At 31.6% G+C, this 21,867-nt stretch overlaps 1 protein-coding gene, 1 long non-coding RNA gene and 1 pseudogene across 2 annotated transcripts; 1 reads left to right on the forward strand and 2 right to left on the reverse strand.

The window, feature by feature from the left end:
* Positions 1-5,399: 5,399 nt before the first annotated feature.
* On the reverse strand, positions 5,400-7,379 carry LOC146922781 (protein neprosin-like). The gene is made up of 5 exons (XM_085710856.1): positions 7,137-7,379; positions 6,395-6,562; positions 6,229-6,282; positions 5,909-6,055; positions 5,400-5,777 (listed from the first exon to the last, which is right to left on the reverse strand). Exons 1-5 carry the CDS (start codon positions 7,254-7,256, stop codon positions 5,415-5,417), a joined length of 852 nt encoding a protein of 283 aa, XP_085566982.1. The 5' UTR covers positions 7,257-7,379; the 3' UTR covers positions 5,400-5,414.
* Positions 7,380-14,336: 6,957 nt separating this feature from the next.
* LOC146922782 (SKP1-like protein 1B pseudogene) lies at positions 14,337-15,103 on the reverse strand (annotated as a pseudogene).
* A 1,793-nt stretch (positions 15,104-16,896) lies between these two features.
* LOC146922783 (uncharacterized) lies at positions 16,897-19,680 on the forward strand. The gene is made up of 3 exons (XR_015010871.1): positions 16,897-17,169; positions 18,303-18,877; positions 19,038-19,680. It is a non-coding gene; the product is annotated as an uncharacterized LOC146922783 (long non-coding RNA).
* Positions 19,681-21,867: the final 2,187 nt, after the last annotated feature.

The following is a 21,867-nucleotide window of genomic DNA, read 5'->3' on the forward strand; positions in this document are numbered from 1 at the left end:
AATCACTCTTAAATCCCAATTTTCATCAACCCAAATACCAAAATTGATAGAAACCTCTACCTATGATTATTCTATGAACTGAACACCAACTGGACATGAATTTGATAGACTCCTATTCAACTAACAACCTATAACGACTTCAAACCCTAATTCTCAAATTCTCACAAACTCAACTTACAACATGTTAAATCTAATTATCAGAAGTACAGACTTAATAATACTGAATGTTAGTCTCACCCTTACCTTAGATTAATTGACAGCAAGGTTCTACAAACTTCTCCTTCTCTGACTCTTCTCTTCTCTTCGTTTCTCCTCTTTCTCTAGGTTTCTCCTCTTTCTCCAAAACAGTTTTGCACTTAATCCTTATTTTCTAACTCTGACTATCCTCTTTATATAAACATTAACCTATTTATTTTATCTTAATTCCAATTCTACCCCAAAGCCTCATTATTCTAAATAATTATATTTCTCCACTAAATATATACTAATAAATAATAAAATAAAGCCACTCAATAAAATATCAACATATCACATAATTAAATAAATCATATAATTCGACTCTATCTCAAGAAAAAATAATTAAATAACAAGGAGGGCGTTACAAAACCTGCTTCTTGAATTGCACGGCGAAAACCGTTGATGAGCCACGAAGGTCTTTCAGCTCTACCTTTCTTCTCGTGGGAATAAAGGATATCATTGAAGTCCCCTATTACACACCAAGGCAGTTGTGTATTCCTTGACAGTTGTCGGATAAAATTCCATGAATCCCTTCGTCTTCTCCCTTCAGGAAACCCGTAATAACAAGTTAGTTGCCACTTGCCTCTAGATCTTTCTTCAACCTCAACATTGATGTGGTTTTTAGAATAATTGAGCAATCTGCAATTAAAAGAATTACGCTAAAAAAGAGCAAGGCCACCACTACGACCTTGTCTATCAACAGCAAAACAGTTATCAAATCCAAGAATGTAACGAAATTCCTCAATTTTATTACTGAAGACTAATGTCTCGCTAAGAAAGAGGGCATCCAGTTTGTAATACCCAACTAAGAATTTTAAGTTTGGAATTGCACTCAGGCTCCCTAAACCTCGGCAATTCCAAGCAATAAGACTCATAATTCCCGGCAGTCCTGGACATCCCCAGGATCTGCCGATTCTTCTTGATTAACATACAAAGGATTATTCCTAGTAATAGACATACTACCCTCTTCAGTACCATTGCTGGATTGTAGCACCCTAAAACACCATTGCCCCTCATTATCATAATAAAAACCATGACTAACATGTAAATCAACTTCTTGGACTTGTACTTCAGATACATCTTTGTCCCGCTTGCGTTTCTTCAATTCTGACCCTGCTTCAGCTTCTTCACCATGCTCCTTATCCAACAGAAAAGTAGTAGTGGCTGAAAGAGGCTCACTTACTACATGTCGAGGCAAATCATTGTTCATCAGCACCTCCCCAACTGTTTTATCATGCTGCACCGCACCACTAACCAACTGATTACTAATTTCATTGTTGTTTGTATCAGACATAGACTGAGCAGTATTCTCTTGTGAATTGGACATGCCATTAGCGCTGCTCCCATCACCATCATTCTCTGTACTCCGCACATCTTCTGCTTCCTTCATCATTTCCTTGGGATCCTTGAACCACTTGCTTGCCTTGCTGGAATTACTTTCCTTATAATCAGATTTCAGAGAATTAGGCCACATCCTAACACCATCATCAACAGTCTCATCATAAATTTTAGGACAACTCTTGTCTGTGTGTCCTAGGAGGCCACACCTGTAGCAAAAGGTACCTAATTTTTCATACTTAAAATAGACAGTACAACTCCCTTTGTTTGTTGTCAGCTTCATCTCCTTCTTCAAGGGCTTATTGACATCTATAGCCACTCTTAGCCGCATATACTTGCTATGAATCCAGTTGTTCGAATCATATTCACGCAGTACACCGAGGAAAGCACCGCATCCCATGCCGGTCTTTTCTTGTACGTATCCAAACGGCAACCCATGAACCTGGACCCAAATTTCCAGTTTATCCAACATCACCTCCTTCGCGACCTCTCCGGGTGATATCCTCTGGATAATGATGTTGTCGTTGTCATATGACCAAGGTCCCTTATTGATCACTCTGTCTGCGTCTGCCTTGTGCCCGAACTGAAACAGGAACCTGTTCTACACCACAGGGATTACAGCCAATCCCCTCCCTGGCCTCCAGAGCTGTTCCATACGCTCCTCCAAGTATTTGGTCTTGATTTGTTTATCAGTCATAACACAACCAATCAAACAATTTTCCAGAATACAACGGCAACATCAGCATCTAAGTCAATTGTCAGGCCATCTTCTTGAATGGTTAAGCCTTCAATGTTGAGATCCATGATAACAGCAAGACAAAATTAAAGAAAGAGAAGGGCGACAAGAATTTTGGTAATGGAGGTGGAATTTGGGGGAAACGAATTTTGCATAAATGTTGGGGTTTTTGGTTTAATCTTGCGTTTTCTGAAGAATCTGTGGAATACAATGAATGACACTGCCATAAATAGGCTAAAACGTCTACGTCCAAACCTGGAAAATCCAAATCAGACAGAAAATCAGGCTCCCACAAGGGCGGCGATACCCACTGAACACGGCGGCCCAATTTGGATATTCCGTAACCCTAGGAGAGAAAAGTCAACGTAGTTGGCAAAGTTGCGTATACCACTCGTATAATCGCAGTCTTATTATGTTGTTACTTTCAGCCTCGCAATCTTATTAACATGCACATAATCTTGGCAGTAGAACACGGAAAGAGAACAGAATGATAATAACTTTTCAAAGTCTTCATATAAATAAGCAGAATCTTTGCAATAATATTCTCCAGACTATTTATTTCATCAGGTGCTTGCAATTCTATTCTAAAAAAGGATTCAATTTTAAATTAACAGATTCTGCACTCTATACTATTGAGTTTCTGACTATATTATAAGTAACCATCTTGCCTTGAAGACAATGTTTAAGCGTCTCCTTCGCATATTCACAATGGAAATAAAAATATAATTAAGCATTTTTTTGTTAATTTCATATTTAAAACAACACGGAACGATAATTAGATCAAAACACCCAATGACTTTTCAATTGATACAGAACTTTCCATGCTCGATAGACATGTTCAGCACATAATCATAAGGTGCGACACAGCAAAACAAAAACAAAAAACATAAGTCTGAGACATGTTCAGAACTTTCCATGGTCAATACACCCAACACCATAAATATAAGTAACATAAGTCTAAGAACATAACACAACTTAAAAGTGCGACACAGCAAAACAAAAACAAAAAACAAATGAAAACGAAAGTGCAACGAACTTGGACATCAGCAACAGAACTGCTACCCCACAATCTTGTAAAAGACCTCAATCTTTGGATTCAATCTTCACACGCACCAGTTTTGGCTCCTTTGTTGTGGATGCATCAAATTCATCAACAGAGAGGTCATCCAATGATTCCACCATAGCAACAGCTCTCTTCCAAGGTTTGCTAGTCGGAGTCACAATTGAATCAACTATAGCGACATCGTCCTTATCAGTGGAATCAGCTCCATGGATTTTTTCCTAAAAAAAAAAAATGGTGCATTCCTTTAGATGGTTGCTGCTACTAAATTCTTTAACAAATCAAAATAATGTGATATAATTTGATATAAATATATACCGCTGAATTTTGATCATCCAGCTCACAAACAACCATCTTTCCCAATGTCTTGCTAGTTGGAGTTACACAGAATCAACCACAGTAACTTCGTCTTTGTTACTTGAATCAACACCTTCAACATTTTCTTATAAGAGAAAAAAGGGTGCACTTTATTAGTGTGTTGATTCATATATAAGCAAATCATTTATAGATGAAAGAAATGTAAATGAATTGAAAATGAAAATATACCACAACATTTTCATCAGTAAACTCACAAACAGTCTCGACGTATATCTTAACAGAATGCATAAATAAAGAAAAAGTCCACAAACAGAACAAACAGTCTTTCATCAGTAAACTCACAAACAGTCTCGACGTATATACATGGGTTTTGCTAGAAGACACCTTTTATGAAGTTGTCTTTTAGCAAGTTATTCTATGAGCATTTGCTAAAAGACACCAACTAAATTTTTATGAAGGTGTCTTTTAGCAAAGTTATAACTAAAAAGTGGAAATCACACATTGAGGTGTGGCTTATATATATATATATATATATATATATATATATATATATATCACTCGATGAATCAACTGTTTCATTATCTATTTATATTTTTAACCCATGATTCAAAACAGCTCATTGTACTATCATAAAATGATAAAGGATAGTCAACTGAGATTATGTGTTTGCTTACTAGTAAAATCAATATCTACAGTAAATGTCGGCTTGTATTATGTGTTTGTGGCTACTGCTTTGTAGCTGACAAAATGTGTTGTAGGGGGTGCATTAGGCTTCTTGATTAGAACTGATGTGGCTATCATGAGCATCCAATGTCTTATCACCGAAGATTTGTTAGTTGATCAAATGCTTAACTTTGAATGGATGGCTCATTTTCGCAATTAACAACTTGTATGTTGTATTATTTCTTCTTGTGTTTGAATTTGCTCTTCTTTTAGGTTATCGTCTCTACTTTTGGTTGCTAAATTTCTGCACAAGTTCGACCTTGGTTTGCAATATAATCGTCATAATATGCTCTCAGTTCTCATTGATATCTTGATGTATTGGCCTTTCTCCTTATTTAATAGTCATGGTATCTATTTCTTAATGAATTAGCCTACTGAATCATTCACACATTTTTTATATTTGGAAATACACGATATGAGAGGTATAAAAATATATTTGAAATTAATCCTTTAGAAACTTTCAAGCAATTAGGTCATTCACACCTTTTTCATATCAAAACATTTTAGTGTTGAAATCAAATGTGTGTGTGTGCTTTTCTTCCTAATGTTAGTGACCTATTTGTTGGTTTACAATCCGGTGTCCGGGGAGCTCAAATATGTCCTAGTTGGAGGCTAATTTACCAAAGAATCTTTGCCGTTCACAGAGGATGAGTCCTCGTAATTTCGTGTTTTCGTGTACAATCTGTAGGTAAGTAAATAACATCAACCCAATGATTATCTTAGTCACGGTTTGAATTCAGATTCTCCAGATAAAATGGATCGAGTGAAAAAATAAAAATAGGATGGACCGAATATAAGACAAAACCATGAGTGTTGACATAATCTCTAACGTTAACCTTAACAACCTTATCATCAAACAATTGATTGTTTAGACTACTAGTTGGTCTTAAAAGAAAAGGACTAGTTGTCCTGAAAAGAACAATAAAAGCATTACTTTATGCATTTTTCCTTGGAATTTATGCATTTTTCCTTGGAATAAAGACCATACTACAACTTAAAGTCTTAAACGTTACACCCTGCGGGTCCTCCAAATTCAACTGATAATCCAACGTCTCTGTCCTCAATGTATTCAGCACCAAAACATACAAATTTGGAAGTGTATATACGTCCCTCGTCTTTCTCAAGTGGTTGATTTTGTCCAAAATCATTAACAAATTCTGGATTCTTAAAATAAGACCCATGATTCGAAATGCCCATGGGTAGTTCTCCACATCCCATTTCAGGACTAGGGGTACCCAAAGGAGTTGATGTTATACCCATCCATGCCACTTCATCAACGTATGTCATGTTGGAGAATAAAGATGCGGGAAAATATCCAATTTCCTTCTTCTCTACACTAACCCACCAATCTTTTGTTGTTGGATCCTGCATACATTGATGAACTTTTATGAGAATACCATTTTTTTTTTGTCAAGAAAATTATAAAAGAAATACCAATTTCATTTAACTTTATTGTTTATATTTAAATTAAATCGAGTGTATAATATGAAAATTACCTGGAAGATAGAAAGTGGAAGATTGATAATAAGTCCATTAACGATGGATGTTTTGTTGAATGATTGACCTGGAGTAATTGTATTATCGACTTGAACAAAACCTGAACAATCTAAATTGTAGCATCCCGTCTTCTTGAAAGAATCATTCTGTTAATTTTTAATATCACGTCAAATTTTCAAGAATAATTTTTTTTTATTATTAAAGTTGTACCCTCAAAATTTAAAATAAAACCATATACGATGTACTAAAAGCTTTTATATGCCATCAAATTATAAGATCTTAATGGTAAACAATATTAAAAACATTTTAAAAAACTCACCGTCCAAAAGACAAAAAAATGAGTTAGGTCGTCATTGTATAATTGAGGAAGCACCTAACACAATTTTGAGTCTATGTTAGACATTGTATATAATATTACAAAATTAACAAGCTGTTCACAAAAAACTTAGAAAAAAAGTTATATAATTACATAAATTTATACTCACATGCCATCCAATTGTAATTATATTAGAATTATCTGGAGATCCACTTCGAACCCATATAACTGCAGAACTCGTTTGATCCTTCCCAACACTTGGATTATAAACACTAACCGTTCCACTAACACCGCGCATCTTAGCACCAACTGTTGGACGGAGAATTACTCCCGCATACTATAAAACTCAATATCATAAGGAGCGTTAGAATCGAAAAGTTACAATGCTAATAACATAAGGAGTATAGAACCGAAAAGTTACAACGGTAATTGTTCCCGCATACTATAAAACTCAATATCATAACGAGCGTTAGAATCGAAAAGTTACAACGCTAATAACATTAGGAGTATAGAACCGAAAAGTTACAACGGTAATTATTACATAAAAGTACCAAAATAAACGGTGAAGCCAACGAAAAATAGAAACTAAAAGCAAAATTAAAAAAAAAAAAAATCACTCCAAAACATCTGAATGATCATAACCATAACCATAACCATACAAAATCCAAAGAAAAACATGTTAAACAACGAGACTTTAACCAAACAATTAATATGTCAATATAGGTTATCTCAAAATTAATATCAATGCAATGATCAATTATATATCAAAACTCTGTATACTAAAATTAATTTCAATACAACAAATAAAACATATTAAAGTAAGAGACCAAATTCAAGTAAAAGAAGCACTTGGCTTGAGTCAAAATCAAAAGTAAACACATGACTGTAACATATAAAGGGAGTATACATACATCAGTGTTGTTGCCACTGTTGAGATCCTTTACATCTTGTGGAAATATCCGAGCTCGAACGCCATAAAACATATGGCTATTCGCCAAACAAATGACAAATAAAAATACATTGATCATCATTTTCAAAATTCACCTCTCTAATCTCAAATTTTGGAAGTGTTTTTCCGATGTGTCGAATGAACTATGTGAGCTCTGTATTTATAGAGAAAATTCACATCATATTAGATAGATTTAGTACAAAAATATCTCAAATTGAGTACTAAAATATATTTTATATCAAGTACCAAAATATATTGGATTGCATACCAAAATATTTCAAGTTGCGTTCTAAAATATTTTAACAAAACTTAGGGAGTAAGAAAACACTTTCTAATATTGATTAAAATAACTATTTAATTTAATATCTCTAAATAATAAAATATATAAATATATATTTTTTCTCTAGTGCTTACTTCGTTCACATAATTATATATCTCCTTTGAAGTATACATCCCACTATATAAACACTACTAATGTACGTGATTCATTTGATGTGGGACTTTCATTTTTTTCAATGCACACTACTCTAATTCTACCCAATGTGAGACATTGTGTTGTGCTTACTTCGTTCACATAATTATGTATCTCCTTTGAAGTATACATCCCACTATATAAACACTACTAATGTACGTGATTCATTTGATGTGGGACTTTCATTTTTTTCAATGCACACTACTCTAATTCTACCCAATGTGAGACATTGTGTTACATTTTAAATTTTCAATTTCCACACATGTTCCAACATGCATGTATCTACTAAACGAATATATTAGGGGTAAAAAGTAAAATCGATTTTTTTGGGGGGTGGGGGGCTAAGCGATATTGAAAAGGCATAAAAAAATCATCATAGAAGTTGGGTTGGATCTAATACAACTTTACTTGAGTGATCTGATAACGAAAACTTATACCTTAAATAAATATTTAATTAATATTATAAAAACGATTTTATTTTTTCTAATAATATTATGAAAAAGGTGAAATTGTAGTTTAAACGAATGGTATAATTAAAAGATAAAAACTTATCAAATCATGCATTCCCTTTATATATATATATATATATATATATATATATATATATATATATATATATATATATTATGTGTATGTATGTATAAAGTATAAACTCTTTGTGATATAATTAAAATTATGCTTAATTGGGTTGGTTTCTTAATATAATTCTTTATTGGCTTCTTAAAAAAAATTATATATATATATATATATATATATATATATATATATATATATATATATATATATATATATATATATATATATATATATATATATATATATATATAGGCTGTTAACTTGCACCCACCTAAAAACACTAAGGTGCAAGTTAACAAGCTGCACCTACTTGTATTTTACTAAAACACCATTTTGTCTCTATTAAACTTTATTTTAATTAAAAGGACATTTTTGTAAATAGCATAAATAATATTTGTTTATAATAGAAAAACATGGGTGTTTTGGTAAATAACTAGTAGGTGCAGCTTGTTAACTTGCACCTTAGTGTTTTTAGGTGGGTGCAAGTTAACAGCCCCAGATATATATATATATATATATATATATATATATATATATATATATATATACATATATATATAGGGGTTTGCTAGGATACACCCACTAGTTTTTATTAAGGTGTGTTTTAGCAAAGATATAACTAAAAAGTTGTTAAATACACCTTAAGGTGAATGTTGCTAAAACACACCTTCTAAAAAATAAGTGGGTGTATGTTAGCAACTCCCATAGGCATTTGCTAGGATACACCCACTTATTTTTTAGAATGTGTGTTTTAGCAAGTTATAACTAAAAAGTAGTTAAATACACCTTAAGGTGTAGCTTGCTAAAACACTCCCACATAAAAACTAGTGGGTGTGTTCTAGCAAATCTCATATATATATATATATATATCAACTTCTACTAAAAACATTTTGGAACCGTGTTAGCCATTACATCTCTTTCTAAGTTTTATGGACCCTATATACAAGCCATGTATTAGGTGAGAGTTCACCTAAGAATTTACTAAATTAAATTACAGTTATAAACACTACAAATAATCTTTAAAAAAAATAGGTAAATAAAAAAAATATTTCCCCTAACAAATTTTATACTACTTTCTATTCAAGATATGTTTTATTTATACAAAAGGCATGGCAATGGGGCGGGGTGGGGACGGGTTTTACCTTCCCCGTCCTCATACCCGATTTGAATATACTTATCCGTTACCCTACCCATACCCAACGTGGATGAGAAATTGAATCACATCCCCGTCCCCGACGGGTTCGGGTATCCCCGCCCCATCCCCGTCCCCGCATTGAATAATTTTATTTAATAAAAAATAGAAGTTTCTTTTCATCCCCAAGAGCAACGTTGTAATACATTATCCAACAATACGCTCACTTTAACATTTCTTAGACGGATTGATTTAGTTGATCCTTTAAATATCAATGGTAGTTTTCATTAAAATGACAATTATCAAACAAAATAACATGACATATAATCATAAAGTAATTTTTTACATTTGGGACGGGTTTGGGTATGAGTTTGGGGTGGGTACCTATATACCCGTTACCTGTCCCACACCCGTGTTTTGAAATCGGGGAAAACCCATACTCATACCCCAAACCCAGTCCAAACGGGGAAAACCCGTCAAATTGGGTTTGGTTCGGGCGGGTAACCGCGGGTATGGATTTTGTTGCCATGCCCTATTAACAAAACCATTTAATTATTTGGTTCACATAAAAAAAAATTTCTAGGTGTCATGATCGTGTCTATTTATAAGGCTAATTCTAATACAACATTGTTCTTCTTCATCTTGATTCTTTGAGGTAATGGTCCCAAAATATGACAAAAAAAGGATATAGAGGTTAATGCTCTTTGTCGAACTCAGGTGGAAGAGGAAATACTCAAATCGGAATTGATGTGTTATCTTACTTACCGCTGAAAATGATATAATTGTTTTTCATAGACTACTAGTTGATTGAGACAAGTATATATAACCCATAACAATTTCCATTCCTTTTTTTTTTCTTTTTTATTCCATTCATTCCTTTAATCTTGTCTGCAATACTCCTTTTACAAGTGCTTTGTGATCATGTTTATACAGTACGTTGTAGCATTTCAAGAAATTAAGTTGGAGATTAGCTAGCATTGGTCTTTGGAGAAAAATGGGATAGATGATCGATGAATGCATTATTGATGAGTATATTAATCACAACATTAAATATTAAATAAATGACTAAAGAACCAATATCGTCCATGAGGATCAATTTAGTTCATCAGCAACATCAATATTCAAATTAGTCATTGCCAAATTCTAACACATAATTTTGAGTCAAATTATTCTTGTGACATTTTTATTAATTTTAAAACTTAGCAAAAAGGACTTTAATTAATCTCTCACTAATTTGGACCAAACAAAAATCCCTACTTAAGTTATTCATAATCTTTCATTCACTTTTAATTATGATCCATAAAATGACTCATGCTGATTCACTTTAAGTCTTAACTTTAGAACTTACATTCTTTGATATAAAGTTTAATTTTTTTCCTAATGGTATACAATAAGTGATATCAAGAAAAAGACCAGTTGCATTATGAAGCACATATGGACTCAATCACAAATTATCAAGTGACATTTATTTGTGTCCGCAATCAATATGGGGAACTTACGTATAATGATCAATATTCCTCACAACCATATAAAAATAGTAAAAAAAAAAAAATCTAAATGTTTAAGTATGCATTGTGTGATGTAAGTTTGGAATTAAAAAAAAAATACTAACAAATGCCCTAACCCTTAGGGCATTGTTTAAACATAAAAAAATAATAATTTTTACATTAAAAATTGTATAGTTACGATTTTTACATATATTTGACTTGCATTTTTAAGACATTTTTTTATGGATTTTTTGAACAAAGTTCTTAGAACACTTGTTAGCAAGACCAATTAAAATAACTTGTTACAATTACTATCTAGTATTCCTAGGATCATGAAAGCACCTTCAATTTCTCTATTAGAGGTCATAATAATTGCTTAAAAGCTTTTATTTGGTAAATAGTGTTGTTGTAGCTTCGAGAAATATTAAGGAGTGTCTTCCTTTATGTTGTTTTCAAGCTGCTATGTAATTTTGTTTATTTCTTCTTTGGTTGTTGGTAGCCTGATTGTATTGTATTAAACTTTTATCAGTTACCTCTAGCACGCCTTGTGTTTGAGGGGCTGTTTGTTGTTTCTTTAATATAATTTGCTTAGTTTATTTGAAGAAAAATTGTGACGAAAGAGAGAAGTAAAATTTAATTTCAAAGAATAAAATAAACTATAATAAGTTAAATTAATAAGTGAAAATTACATAAATACGCACTTATTTAACTAACATTCTAAAATTTAGAATGAGTATATTAACAGCCTACAACTTTTTGTTTTGTTCCATAAATACATTTTTTAAATGAAAGAGTGAAAATAACATCAATAATAAACAAATTTATAATCTGTTTTTTTTTATCAATCTTTAGATAAATACGTGTTCGTTCTTCCATAAAAAGGAAGTATTATCATTCAATAACTAGTTACAAACCCGTGCTTCGCACGGGTTGAATAATGTATCTTGTAAAAAAAATTCCAAAGGAAAAATGAGCAAATTAATAAATATTGCACAAACTCGGATATTCTAAATAAACCACTTTTACTATATTTTTAAAAAACTTTGTTATAAAGGAGAAATTAATGAGAAAATTAAGGGAAATAGCTGCATCTTTCTAAGAAATTGTTGTCGTTCATAAATGTGAAAATCAAGCAAGCATATCTCATTTTGTTCAAGAGATTAGGAAAACAACATTATAATTAACATGATACTAATTGGAACCAATGAAGAAACCAACAATGTGCATATTAACGTTACATAATAGTTAGGTTTATAAAAGAGACTGCAAGTGTCATAGACTAACCAAAAAGGAATTTTTGCCAATATTTACATCAGACAAAATGAAAAGAACAAATGGCATCCCAAAGTCAAGATAGTTTACGATTACAGTCCAAAGCAATACACCAAAATAGTAGAAGTTCAAATAGTTCAGCAACAAAGATCTACTTTGGAACAACTCGAACATGCAAGTTCTTCGGTGACTTTTCAAGATCAATGATGAGCTTACCACCTTCTTCCATCACACATTCTCTGCAGAAATGGAACCACTAGCCACCCAAATATTTTTCATAGCTTGCTCTTTCGGCGGTAATGAGGCGACACTTATACTTTCTTTGTGTCTGGTCATCAATGAGAGTGATTGTTTTGCGCTTTTCTTTCAGAATTGTTCTTGACACCTCGTTTGGGAAATGCTAAACAGAAAAATAACTGCAATATTAGTCTAATGCATATTAACATGGATAAAATGTATGCGAATATAGTTACATATAATTTATAAAATGAAGGTAGCATAACTGATTTTAAGCTAAAGAAAATGTACCATGACTTCTAATTTATCTTCCTATTATCTTCTTATAAAGTCTAGATAAATGCATGCATGTGGTATATATGTACCCCGTTGGCCAATTAACATTGTTGAAACAAACGGAAGTTAAGCATCGCTCCTGCATGTGCATTTATAGCTAGCATCATTTGACATTGATGTCTTCGAACATTTGGTGCAACTCTCATAATACCATCCAAACTGGTTAGGATTAAATTTAGTTGTTTTCCAAATAGTGATGCAATATGTTTCCTAACACAAATTATGCGTGTGTGTGTGTGTGTGTATTAGCGAGGTTGAAGAAAGAAAATTAAAATATTTGGTATCATTAAATGACAGCGTGAATAAAAATATTTGTGAGGTTGTGATGATTAAACGATATTGAAATTAAATATATAAGTGATAAAAAGATAATAAAATTCCTTTGAAAAAAAGGTAATAAAATTAAATGGAACATCCTTAAAAAAAATTAAATGGAACGGTTCAAAAAAAAATTAAAAGGAAGAAAAAAATATATGGAAATATAATATTAAAAAAATAAAAGAAAAGGTTCCCAACGTGAATTGAAGAGAGATGTTTGTGAAATAAATTTTCGAGAAGTAGTTTTTGAAGTAACATTCAACAACTTTTGGCCAAAGCTCATTCCATTCAATTTTATGCATTTAAAAAAAGTGTCTTCTTTAGTAAGTACTTAATTGATATTGTATTTGGCCTAACTTCTTCTTAAAAAAGTAGAGAAGTTGAAAAAAAAACCCGGGTCAATCGATATCTTAATCTCCCACAATGGCAGTGTAGAAGCAACTGAATTTGGGAGAAAAAAATTGGAAAATAGTTAAAAATAAAAAAATTGGAAAATAGTTAAAAGTTTTTAAAAATATAAAAATTGGAAAGTAGTTAAAAAAAATCGGTGAGGTAGCACTCAACCAAGCAACACTAAAAAAAATTATATGCATTAGCGTAACAAAAAAACAGACAGAAGTACATAAAATATTACTCTAAACGTTAATGTGTGTGTGTGTATATTCGTGAGGTTGAAGAAAGGAAATAAAAATATTTGGTATCATTAAATGACAGCGTGAATAAAAATATTTGTGAGGTTGTGATGATTAAACAATATTGAAATTAAATATATAAGTGATAAAAATATAATAAAATTCCTTTGAAAAAAAGATAATAAAATTAAATGGAACCTCTTTGAAAAATTAAATGGAACGGTTCAAAAAATAAAATAAAATAAAGTTAAATGAAAGAAAAAAACATATTGAAATATAATATTAAAAAATAAAAGAAAAGGTTCCTAACGTGAGTTGAAAAGAGGTGCTTGTGAAATAAATTCTCGAGAAGTAGTTTTATAAAGTACCATTCAACAACTTTTGGCCAAAGCTCATTCCATTCAATTTTATGCATTCAAGAAAAGTATTTTTTTAGTAAGTACTTAATTGATATTGTGTTTGACCTAACTTCTCCTTAAAAATGTAGAGAAGTTGAAAAAAAGCCGGATCAAACGATACTTTAATCTCCCACAACGGCAATGTAAAAGCAACTGAATTTAGGATTATTTTTATTCTTATAAAATAAATATAAAATATAAAATAAAATTATATAAAATAAAATATAAAATATAATATTTGGATAATGAGGTGGCACTCTCCAAGGGTATGGAATTATGGAATTACCAAATTGCCCCTCATAGGGGCAAAATTGGAATTTCACATGGCATCAATTTTAATAAAGAGTATGTAGAAGAATAGAAAGTCAAACAAGAAAGTCAATCAAAAAACAAAAATAAAAACTAGAAGAGAACACGTTAAACATCATTGTCGTCTATGGTGTGAAGTGAACATAGTTAACACAATCAACAGCACAGATAAAAAAGGAACCCTGAAATAAACAGAACGAAAACAAACATAAAAGTCTTTAAAATAAAAAAATAAAAAAAAATAAAAGCATAATAAATCCTTCAACGTTGCAGCCACAAATATGATTCATTCAAATGCCCATTGATTTTCCTTACGAATTTTTTCCTCTTCCTCTGGAGTGAATTCATTCTCGATGTTAAATTGCTCCCGAAGTTCCTCCGTTGTCTTCCCTTTGATCATGTTCGCCAGAGTCTGGCAGGTAAGGTCCAGCAAACTCTTGATATCAAAGTAGTTTGCAGCAAGAATGAGACCGCAAAGCGTACTCTGATCAACCTTCACGAATTCAGCATCCCAATTCTTAAGATCATGATCTTCTGAAGGTTTTTCATCGGAACTCGCAGCATCGACATGCTTCTTACAATATTCAATCACCTTCGCCAATATCTCACCGGTCACATTAGGAACTAGGATTTCGTTGTCAGTACCATTGTCCTCGATCATGCGCTTGATCGTCTGCGATTCAAGTGACACAGCCTCGGGAACCTCAAAGGTTTCGTTGTCGGAACTCTTGAGAGTGATCTTCTTGGTGGTTGAAGACATGATGATGAAATGTGTAAAATCGCTAACCCTAACTTTTTTCTTAACGATGAAAAGGTGTAAAATTGCTAACCCTAAAATTTTTTCTCAATTAGAAATTTGTGAGACGGGTAGAAACTTTGAATCGTATTTATAGTTTGTTTTTGTAATACTTTTTTAACAAAATATAGCAAAAGATCTTTTTTTTTTTCTTTCGGAAAGGTATAACAAACTCAACAAAAAAGAAGATTTAAGATATATAACAAACTCCTTCAGAAAAAGAAATAACAAACTCAAATATATTTGATTGATTTCAAATATATTTAAAAATATGGTTAAATTACATAGGGGTCCTTTAAGTTTGAGGTTTGTAACCGATTGATCCTTTAAAGTTATTTTGATCACACATAAGTCTTTTAAGTTTGAGGTTTGTAACAGATTGGTCCTTTAAATTATTTTGGTCACACATAAGTCCTTTAAGTTTGTAAAAATTTTCAATTTAGTCCTTCTGTTAACCAAAATGATGATGTCGTAGAAGGACTAAATTGAAAACGTTTACAAACTTAAATAACTTATCTGTGACCAAAATAACTTAAAGGACCAATTTGTTACAAACCTCAAACTTAAATGACTTATGCGTGACCAATATAACTTAAAAGACTAATCTGTTACAAACTACAAACTTAAAGGACACATGGTGTAACTTAAAGGACACATATTCCTTAAAATGTATTTTTTAGTTCATCATTAAAATCTATTTAAAAATAACTAAAACTGTAATACAATTTTTTTTATTCAGTGTAATACAATATAATTGCTAATTGATTCTTTCCTCTCTTGTTAAAAAAATAAATTTTAAATGTATTTTTCTCCCCTTAACGTTTAAAAAGTTGTAATTTTGACCCCTTAAAAAAATAACAAGTTTTCCCTCCATCTTTCGTTAAATATGATCTTATGACCCTCTAACTATATGAAAGTATGTTCTTTTGTCCCTCTATCTTTACAGAAATATGCTCTTGTTCTCGGACACGTGGTGTCTTCTAAGCAGTTTTCCTTTGTTTTATAAAGTTAGGGGGTAAAATTGTTAATTTTTTGTTAGGGGGCCAAAATTGTAATCTTTTAAATGTTAAGATTAATGATTGTTACAATGTAATCTATATATAAGATTCATTAGTTAGAGTTGGAATTGGAAGTGTAATTTATTTGAGCGGGAGTCGGAATTCATATTAAGAGATGTTCAATTTCAATCAAATGTGATAGCTGGATATGGTTAAATCCCACAACGAAATCTAGGCAGCCATGACACAATGGTTGCAGCCCTATGCAAAAAGTTGTGGTCCAGTCTAGTACCCTCGAAGGTGATCATCATGGTTTGGCGTATGCTTAAAGGAGGTCTTCCGACAAGGGAGTTGTCGATGCATACGAGGTTCCATTAACAGTAATGTAAGCAACTTAAGTTGAGCATCAAAGATCGCATGTCTCCATTTTTATTTCTTGATGTCAAAAAAATTGTATAAATCAAATATATAATAATATTATAAAATATATATATATATATTTTTTTTTTAACAGGAATAATTTATTTTTCTTTTAGACAATCAAGGAATAATAGATGTTGATAATTGTAAATACTCTCAATCTTTTTTTATATCATTTGTACTTATACATTCATAGGCAAAAACGTGCTCTTCCATACGTGTTCGTTTTTTTTCTTTTCCGAGGAACCACAGTAGATTTTAACTTGGGCACTCTAACAACTTGTTATTTCTATATATTTTCGAATTCTTGCTTATGTTAAGCTTCAAACCTTTGTTTTTGCATATTTCAAAGCTCACTGTCTTCCTCCAATTCTAAAAATTGTTTCCATGAATATGACGATGTTGTAATTTAATTCAAACTCTAGCCTTTCAATTCCTTACTACTTCAACCAATGAGTAAACATACAGTTAAGCTGTGGGTGCTTTATATCTGATTTAAAGTCATCTGACTCTAAGACCTTAAACCTCTAGGATTGAAGGTAAGTTGTTTGTTGATCAATCCCTCATCCCTTGGGATCTCTTCACTTGTGAATGGTTCAACACTAAACAAAGGTATTCTTATGACCCTTAAACTTTAATCCAATCATATATTTATGTTTAATAGTTGCTTCCGCCTAATGAGTCTATAATTATTTGTATTGATTTTTTATTTTTATTTAGACCTAATGAGTCATTATTGACATTCTCTTAGTCAACATAAAGATTGTCCTACTACACAACTTCATAATCAAGTTTTTTAAGAGTACCCTAGATATTCGAAGTTCCATGCAAAACACTTATGATTTAGACGGGGCTTTAAGAAATTTACATGGAAGCCAATTGATGGTAGAATTATTTTATTTGTTAATCTTTAAATTAAAAAGACTAAAATTAGTAAAAGAGTAAGGGTGATCAAAATCGCACATAGATCAAATTAAGAATTAAATACTGATAACAATTTCAAGTAAACTAAAATGTATATAAATTGAACCAAGTGTAAATAAACTTCAAATATAACAACATTTAGTTACACACATTGGTTTTTTACGATTGGTTTGTGAGAACCTATTTATTAATCCCATTGAAAATTTAACAAATATTTATAAATGTTCAGGGAAAAATAGTTTTTGCACAATCTTATCCTTCTCTTAGTTTCTTCATTTGTTTGTGTTAGCTTTGCCATAAAACCATTGAAACTATATATGTTTGTAGCAATTAGATATTTATTTACGTAGGTACTACTTGTTGAAATAATGAATAGGAAAAAGAGGACTAGATAAATAATTCAAATATACCTTTTTAAATTATTTTATGAAAAAAAAACAACTAAAATTGTAGCAAGTCTTATCACATAAAACATGAACCATGACAATTTAAACAGCCATGGTAAAAAAATGAATACTAGGGAGGAAACCTCATTATAGTATGTTCAATAATAAAGGTGATGAAGAAATAATAGTATACTTTCCTCCATAGCATTCAATAAAAACTCTAGGTTGGTGGTCGTGTATGTTCTTATACATATATTCTTAAGGACTATCAAAATATTCAAAAGTATTAGGATCTAAAAACTCTAGATACAATAAAATCCATAAAACATCAACAAAAGTTGATAACTCACTTAGAATGACAAATAAATTAGGCCTTATAATTTAATGACAAATACATTTTTGATATTAATTTCTTTCCATTTTTTGTGTTTGAAGGTATGACCATACTAATAGTTGCATTTATCATCTTATATTTTGCTGCACCCGTTCAAACTGAGTACGCGCCATCCCCACAAAATCCGTGGGTTAACACTACATATAGTCCCCCTCCCCCACCTTCTCCAAACTTGATGTCTCTACCTCCTCCACCACGGACGACCCCCTTTACTAGAAAGGGTGTAGTTCTTTTAGTAATTGGGACGATCGGAACGGTTTTGTTGTCATTTGCCGTTGGCGCAGGTATTTGGTTTTTAATCAAATACCTGCGTCAAAGAAGACGGGAAAGAGAAGAAAGAGAACGACAACGTGAAAGAGAAGAGAGAGAACGTCAACGTAGGAGAGCCGCATTTATGACAGGCTTATGGTGGCCATCTGGGTGAGTTTTTTTGTTTTAATTTTATATTGGTTAAATAATGGATGGTGATTATTCAAGTTTCTAATTGGTGTTTTGGCGACATGATCTGGAGAAGAAGATAAAGTTCAAGAAAGGCAGTAAAAGCAATGGGCAAATGCTAACCATAAAGGAACTGTTATAGCGAAATATTGGCATCTAGATTGTGGATGGATGGAAGGTGAGTAAAAACACTTTATTCAATGTTGCAGCAGTTACATACTTACATGTTCTGTTATTGTGTTATTTTAGTCTTTTAACTATGTTAATACTCATTTGTACTTTGACATCTATCATTATATGCAGATTTTGATATTATTTTTCTACACTAAATTATGCAGTTAAACAGTAAAAAGTGATGGTCTTGGTTGAAGCATTGCTAATATGATATGATATGATATGCCACATGAAGGAAGGCTGAGATGGTTCAATCATTTAGGTTCCTGTTTTTTATGCTTCAAAATTTATTGGTTATTTGATATGGTAATGTGTTGCTTGGCTTCGGATTTGGTTGGCATGTTCAAGATGTAAAATTAAAATCTTTGAGAGTTCTAACTTCTATCATATGTGGATCCTTCAATTTGCTGAAATTTTTCCTCAAAAACATTGTTGATGGTTATTTTCCTCAACCCGTGACAACCAATCCTCTCTATAATCAATGGATTCGTCGTAACAACATAGTTGCAGCGATCAATTTCGGAATCCATTCTCGTGATTGATAAAGCTGCACTTATTTCGCGTTTCCGACATTCAAGACGATTTCAGCAAGGAGCCTTGGATATTTCTAATTATTTCACAGTTAACATCGATGTGGTAAGAGATAGCAAATTATCGACCTACTCGTGATTGCACTTGCGCAATTCCATCTGACATGAGAAAGTATGAAGAGGAGGTCACGTCGTGGTTCCAGATTTTGCATACATTGTCAGATTTCACAAATTCTATCATCAGTTCCAATCCTTCAATCAATTCTATCGCAAAGCCTCAAACAGGTAACAATACACGGATGCCACATATCACATAACTTGTTCTCACACATTTTACTAGTTTTTTTTTTCCTTTCTATTAAACCATTTATCATGATTCATGACATTACCTAATGGTTACCAAAGCACTGCCAATGTATCTGGCACTGTTAAATTATCTGAAAACATCACTTTACACAATGATTACCATATTCCAGATTTTAATGTTAATCTTTTATCTGTCACAAAAATGATTAACTCATTGAATTATTCCTTTACTTTCCTAGTCAATGATTGTTTGATTTTGCAGAAAACCACAAGGAAACTGATTGGTATAGCTGAGAAACATGGAGATCTTGTGCCACGGTTCTTCCTTCCAAACTTACTTCTCTTTGTAATTCATATTACAACTACTAATGATGACGGTTTCTTATGGCACTATAGATTAGGACATATTTCAGATTCTGTTCATAGATGTCTTTCTTCCCAATTCCCTTTTGTATCATACAAACATAAGAGGGATTTCCCTTGTGATATATGACATTTTTCTAAACAAAAAGCTCTTCCTTATACTAACAGTATACATCTAAATCTACTCATATATTTGAATTGTTGCATGCAGACATTTATGCCACTCCATCCATTTCTGGTCATAAGTATTTTTTGACTCTTGTACATAAATTTTAGTAGATTTACTTGGGTTGTCTTAATGAAGGTTAAAAGTGAAACTAGACAACGTCTTCAAAGTTTCATTTCCTTTTATTGAAACACAATTTAGCACTAAACTTAAATGTTTAAGGAGTGACAATAGTGTTGAATTTGCCATGACTGATTTTTTTTTCTTTCAAAAGGGATTATTCATCAAACGTCTTGTGTTGAGTGTCCTCAACAAAACCGAATTGTTGAGCGAAAACATCAACACATTCTTAACGTTGCTAGATCCCTAAATTTTCAATCGAAAATTCCTAAAAACTTTTGAACATGTGACACAATGTCTTCATTTTAATCCAAGGACACATTATCATCTCTCCTTTTCACCAACAAATCAGTGATTGTCTTGTAATTGCCTCTATGTCTTCATTTGTTCCGCATCCACATGTTAATTGTTACACTTATATTTGAACAATTCAATCATTAATCCAAGGCTAAGTGTTGATACATTGTCTTCGGTCTTGCCTTAAATTCTTCATGCGTGAACTATATATCAATGATTTTAATTGTCACGAATCAAAATTTTAATTTGAACATTCTTGTACCACAACGATAACTCAAACAAAGGAATAGACAACCAAATGAAGCAAAAATTAAAACAAATGTATATTATGCAGCTTGAAAATTGCAAGTGACATATTCCTAAAACATATGCCAAGTTTTTTATGTTAAATAATTAAATAAAAGTGACATGATGGTATAAATCTTGTAGCGCAACAATCACTCGTCTATCTCACCCAATATGGTGGATTCGGCCTAGACCAATCATACAATAGTAAAAGCAATCAATTTCATGTTAAAATTCATGAGAATAGGATATAAAAATGTAGTAATATAAATAAATTGATCCCTAATAATCAATTAACAAAATAAGAAAAAGAGTGGACACCTTATAATATTATATAACAATAACAAAGTTTCAACGACTAACTTTAGAGAGAACCTCGCTTAGTCGATTAAATTATTTAACATATTTCTTTTCTATTTTAGTTTTTGCTTATGTCTATCTATGCAACATCCAACAAAAGCATAAATTGTTTCAATGTTTCCCTTATATAAAAAAAATATATATAAAATCATGCATTCATATATGCTTTTGGAATTCATGAAACAAAAAATAAATCTGCAAGAAAACAAGAGTTAAGGAAAAAAAAGTGAAACAAAATAAGTAGTGGTAGAGAATAGGGAGAAAGGAACGCAAGGATTGTGAGAAATAAGAAGTAAAAAGAGTTTCCTTCAACCATATATATAAGAAAATGAATCATCACTTAAACAATCATTCTGATTGCTCTAAATTAATTGCTTAATGTCACTAAATTTTACTCCCTATGTCCCAAATTATATGTCGTTTTGGAAAAAAAATTATTCTAAATTAAAAAAATTTATATTATAAAAAGAAAAAACTTAGGTACAATTCCTTAGGTGCTTTTCGTATGGTTCTTAACTAAATTCACCATGATTTCCTTAAATCCATAATTTTCTCAAATTTTGTTAT

The sequence above is a fragment of the Medicago sativa genome, chromosome 5 (assembly GCF_051527215.1).
Source record: "Medicago sativa cultivar Bolivia chromosome 5, Bolivia_mono, whole genome shotgun sequence".
In the NCBI taxonomy this organism is placed as follows: Eukaryota; Viridiplantae; Streptophyta; class Magnoliopsida; order Fabales; family Fabaceae; genus Medicago; species Medicago sativa.

Coding starts and splice junctions, on each gene's coding strand:
- LOC146922781 (XM_085710856.1), bottom strand. CDS start 7,256: ATGATGATCAATGTATTTTTATTTGTCATTTGTTTGGCGAATAGCCAT. Junction 6,563..7,136: donor ACAGTGGCAACAACACTGAT/GTATGTATACTC, acceptor TGAGTTTTATAG/TATGCGGGAGTAATTCTCCG. Junction 6,283..6,394: donor TAATTACAATTGGATGGCAT/GTGAGTATAAAT, acceptor AAATTGTGTTAG/GTGCTTCCTCAATTATACAA.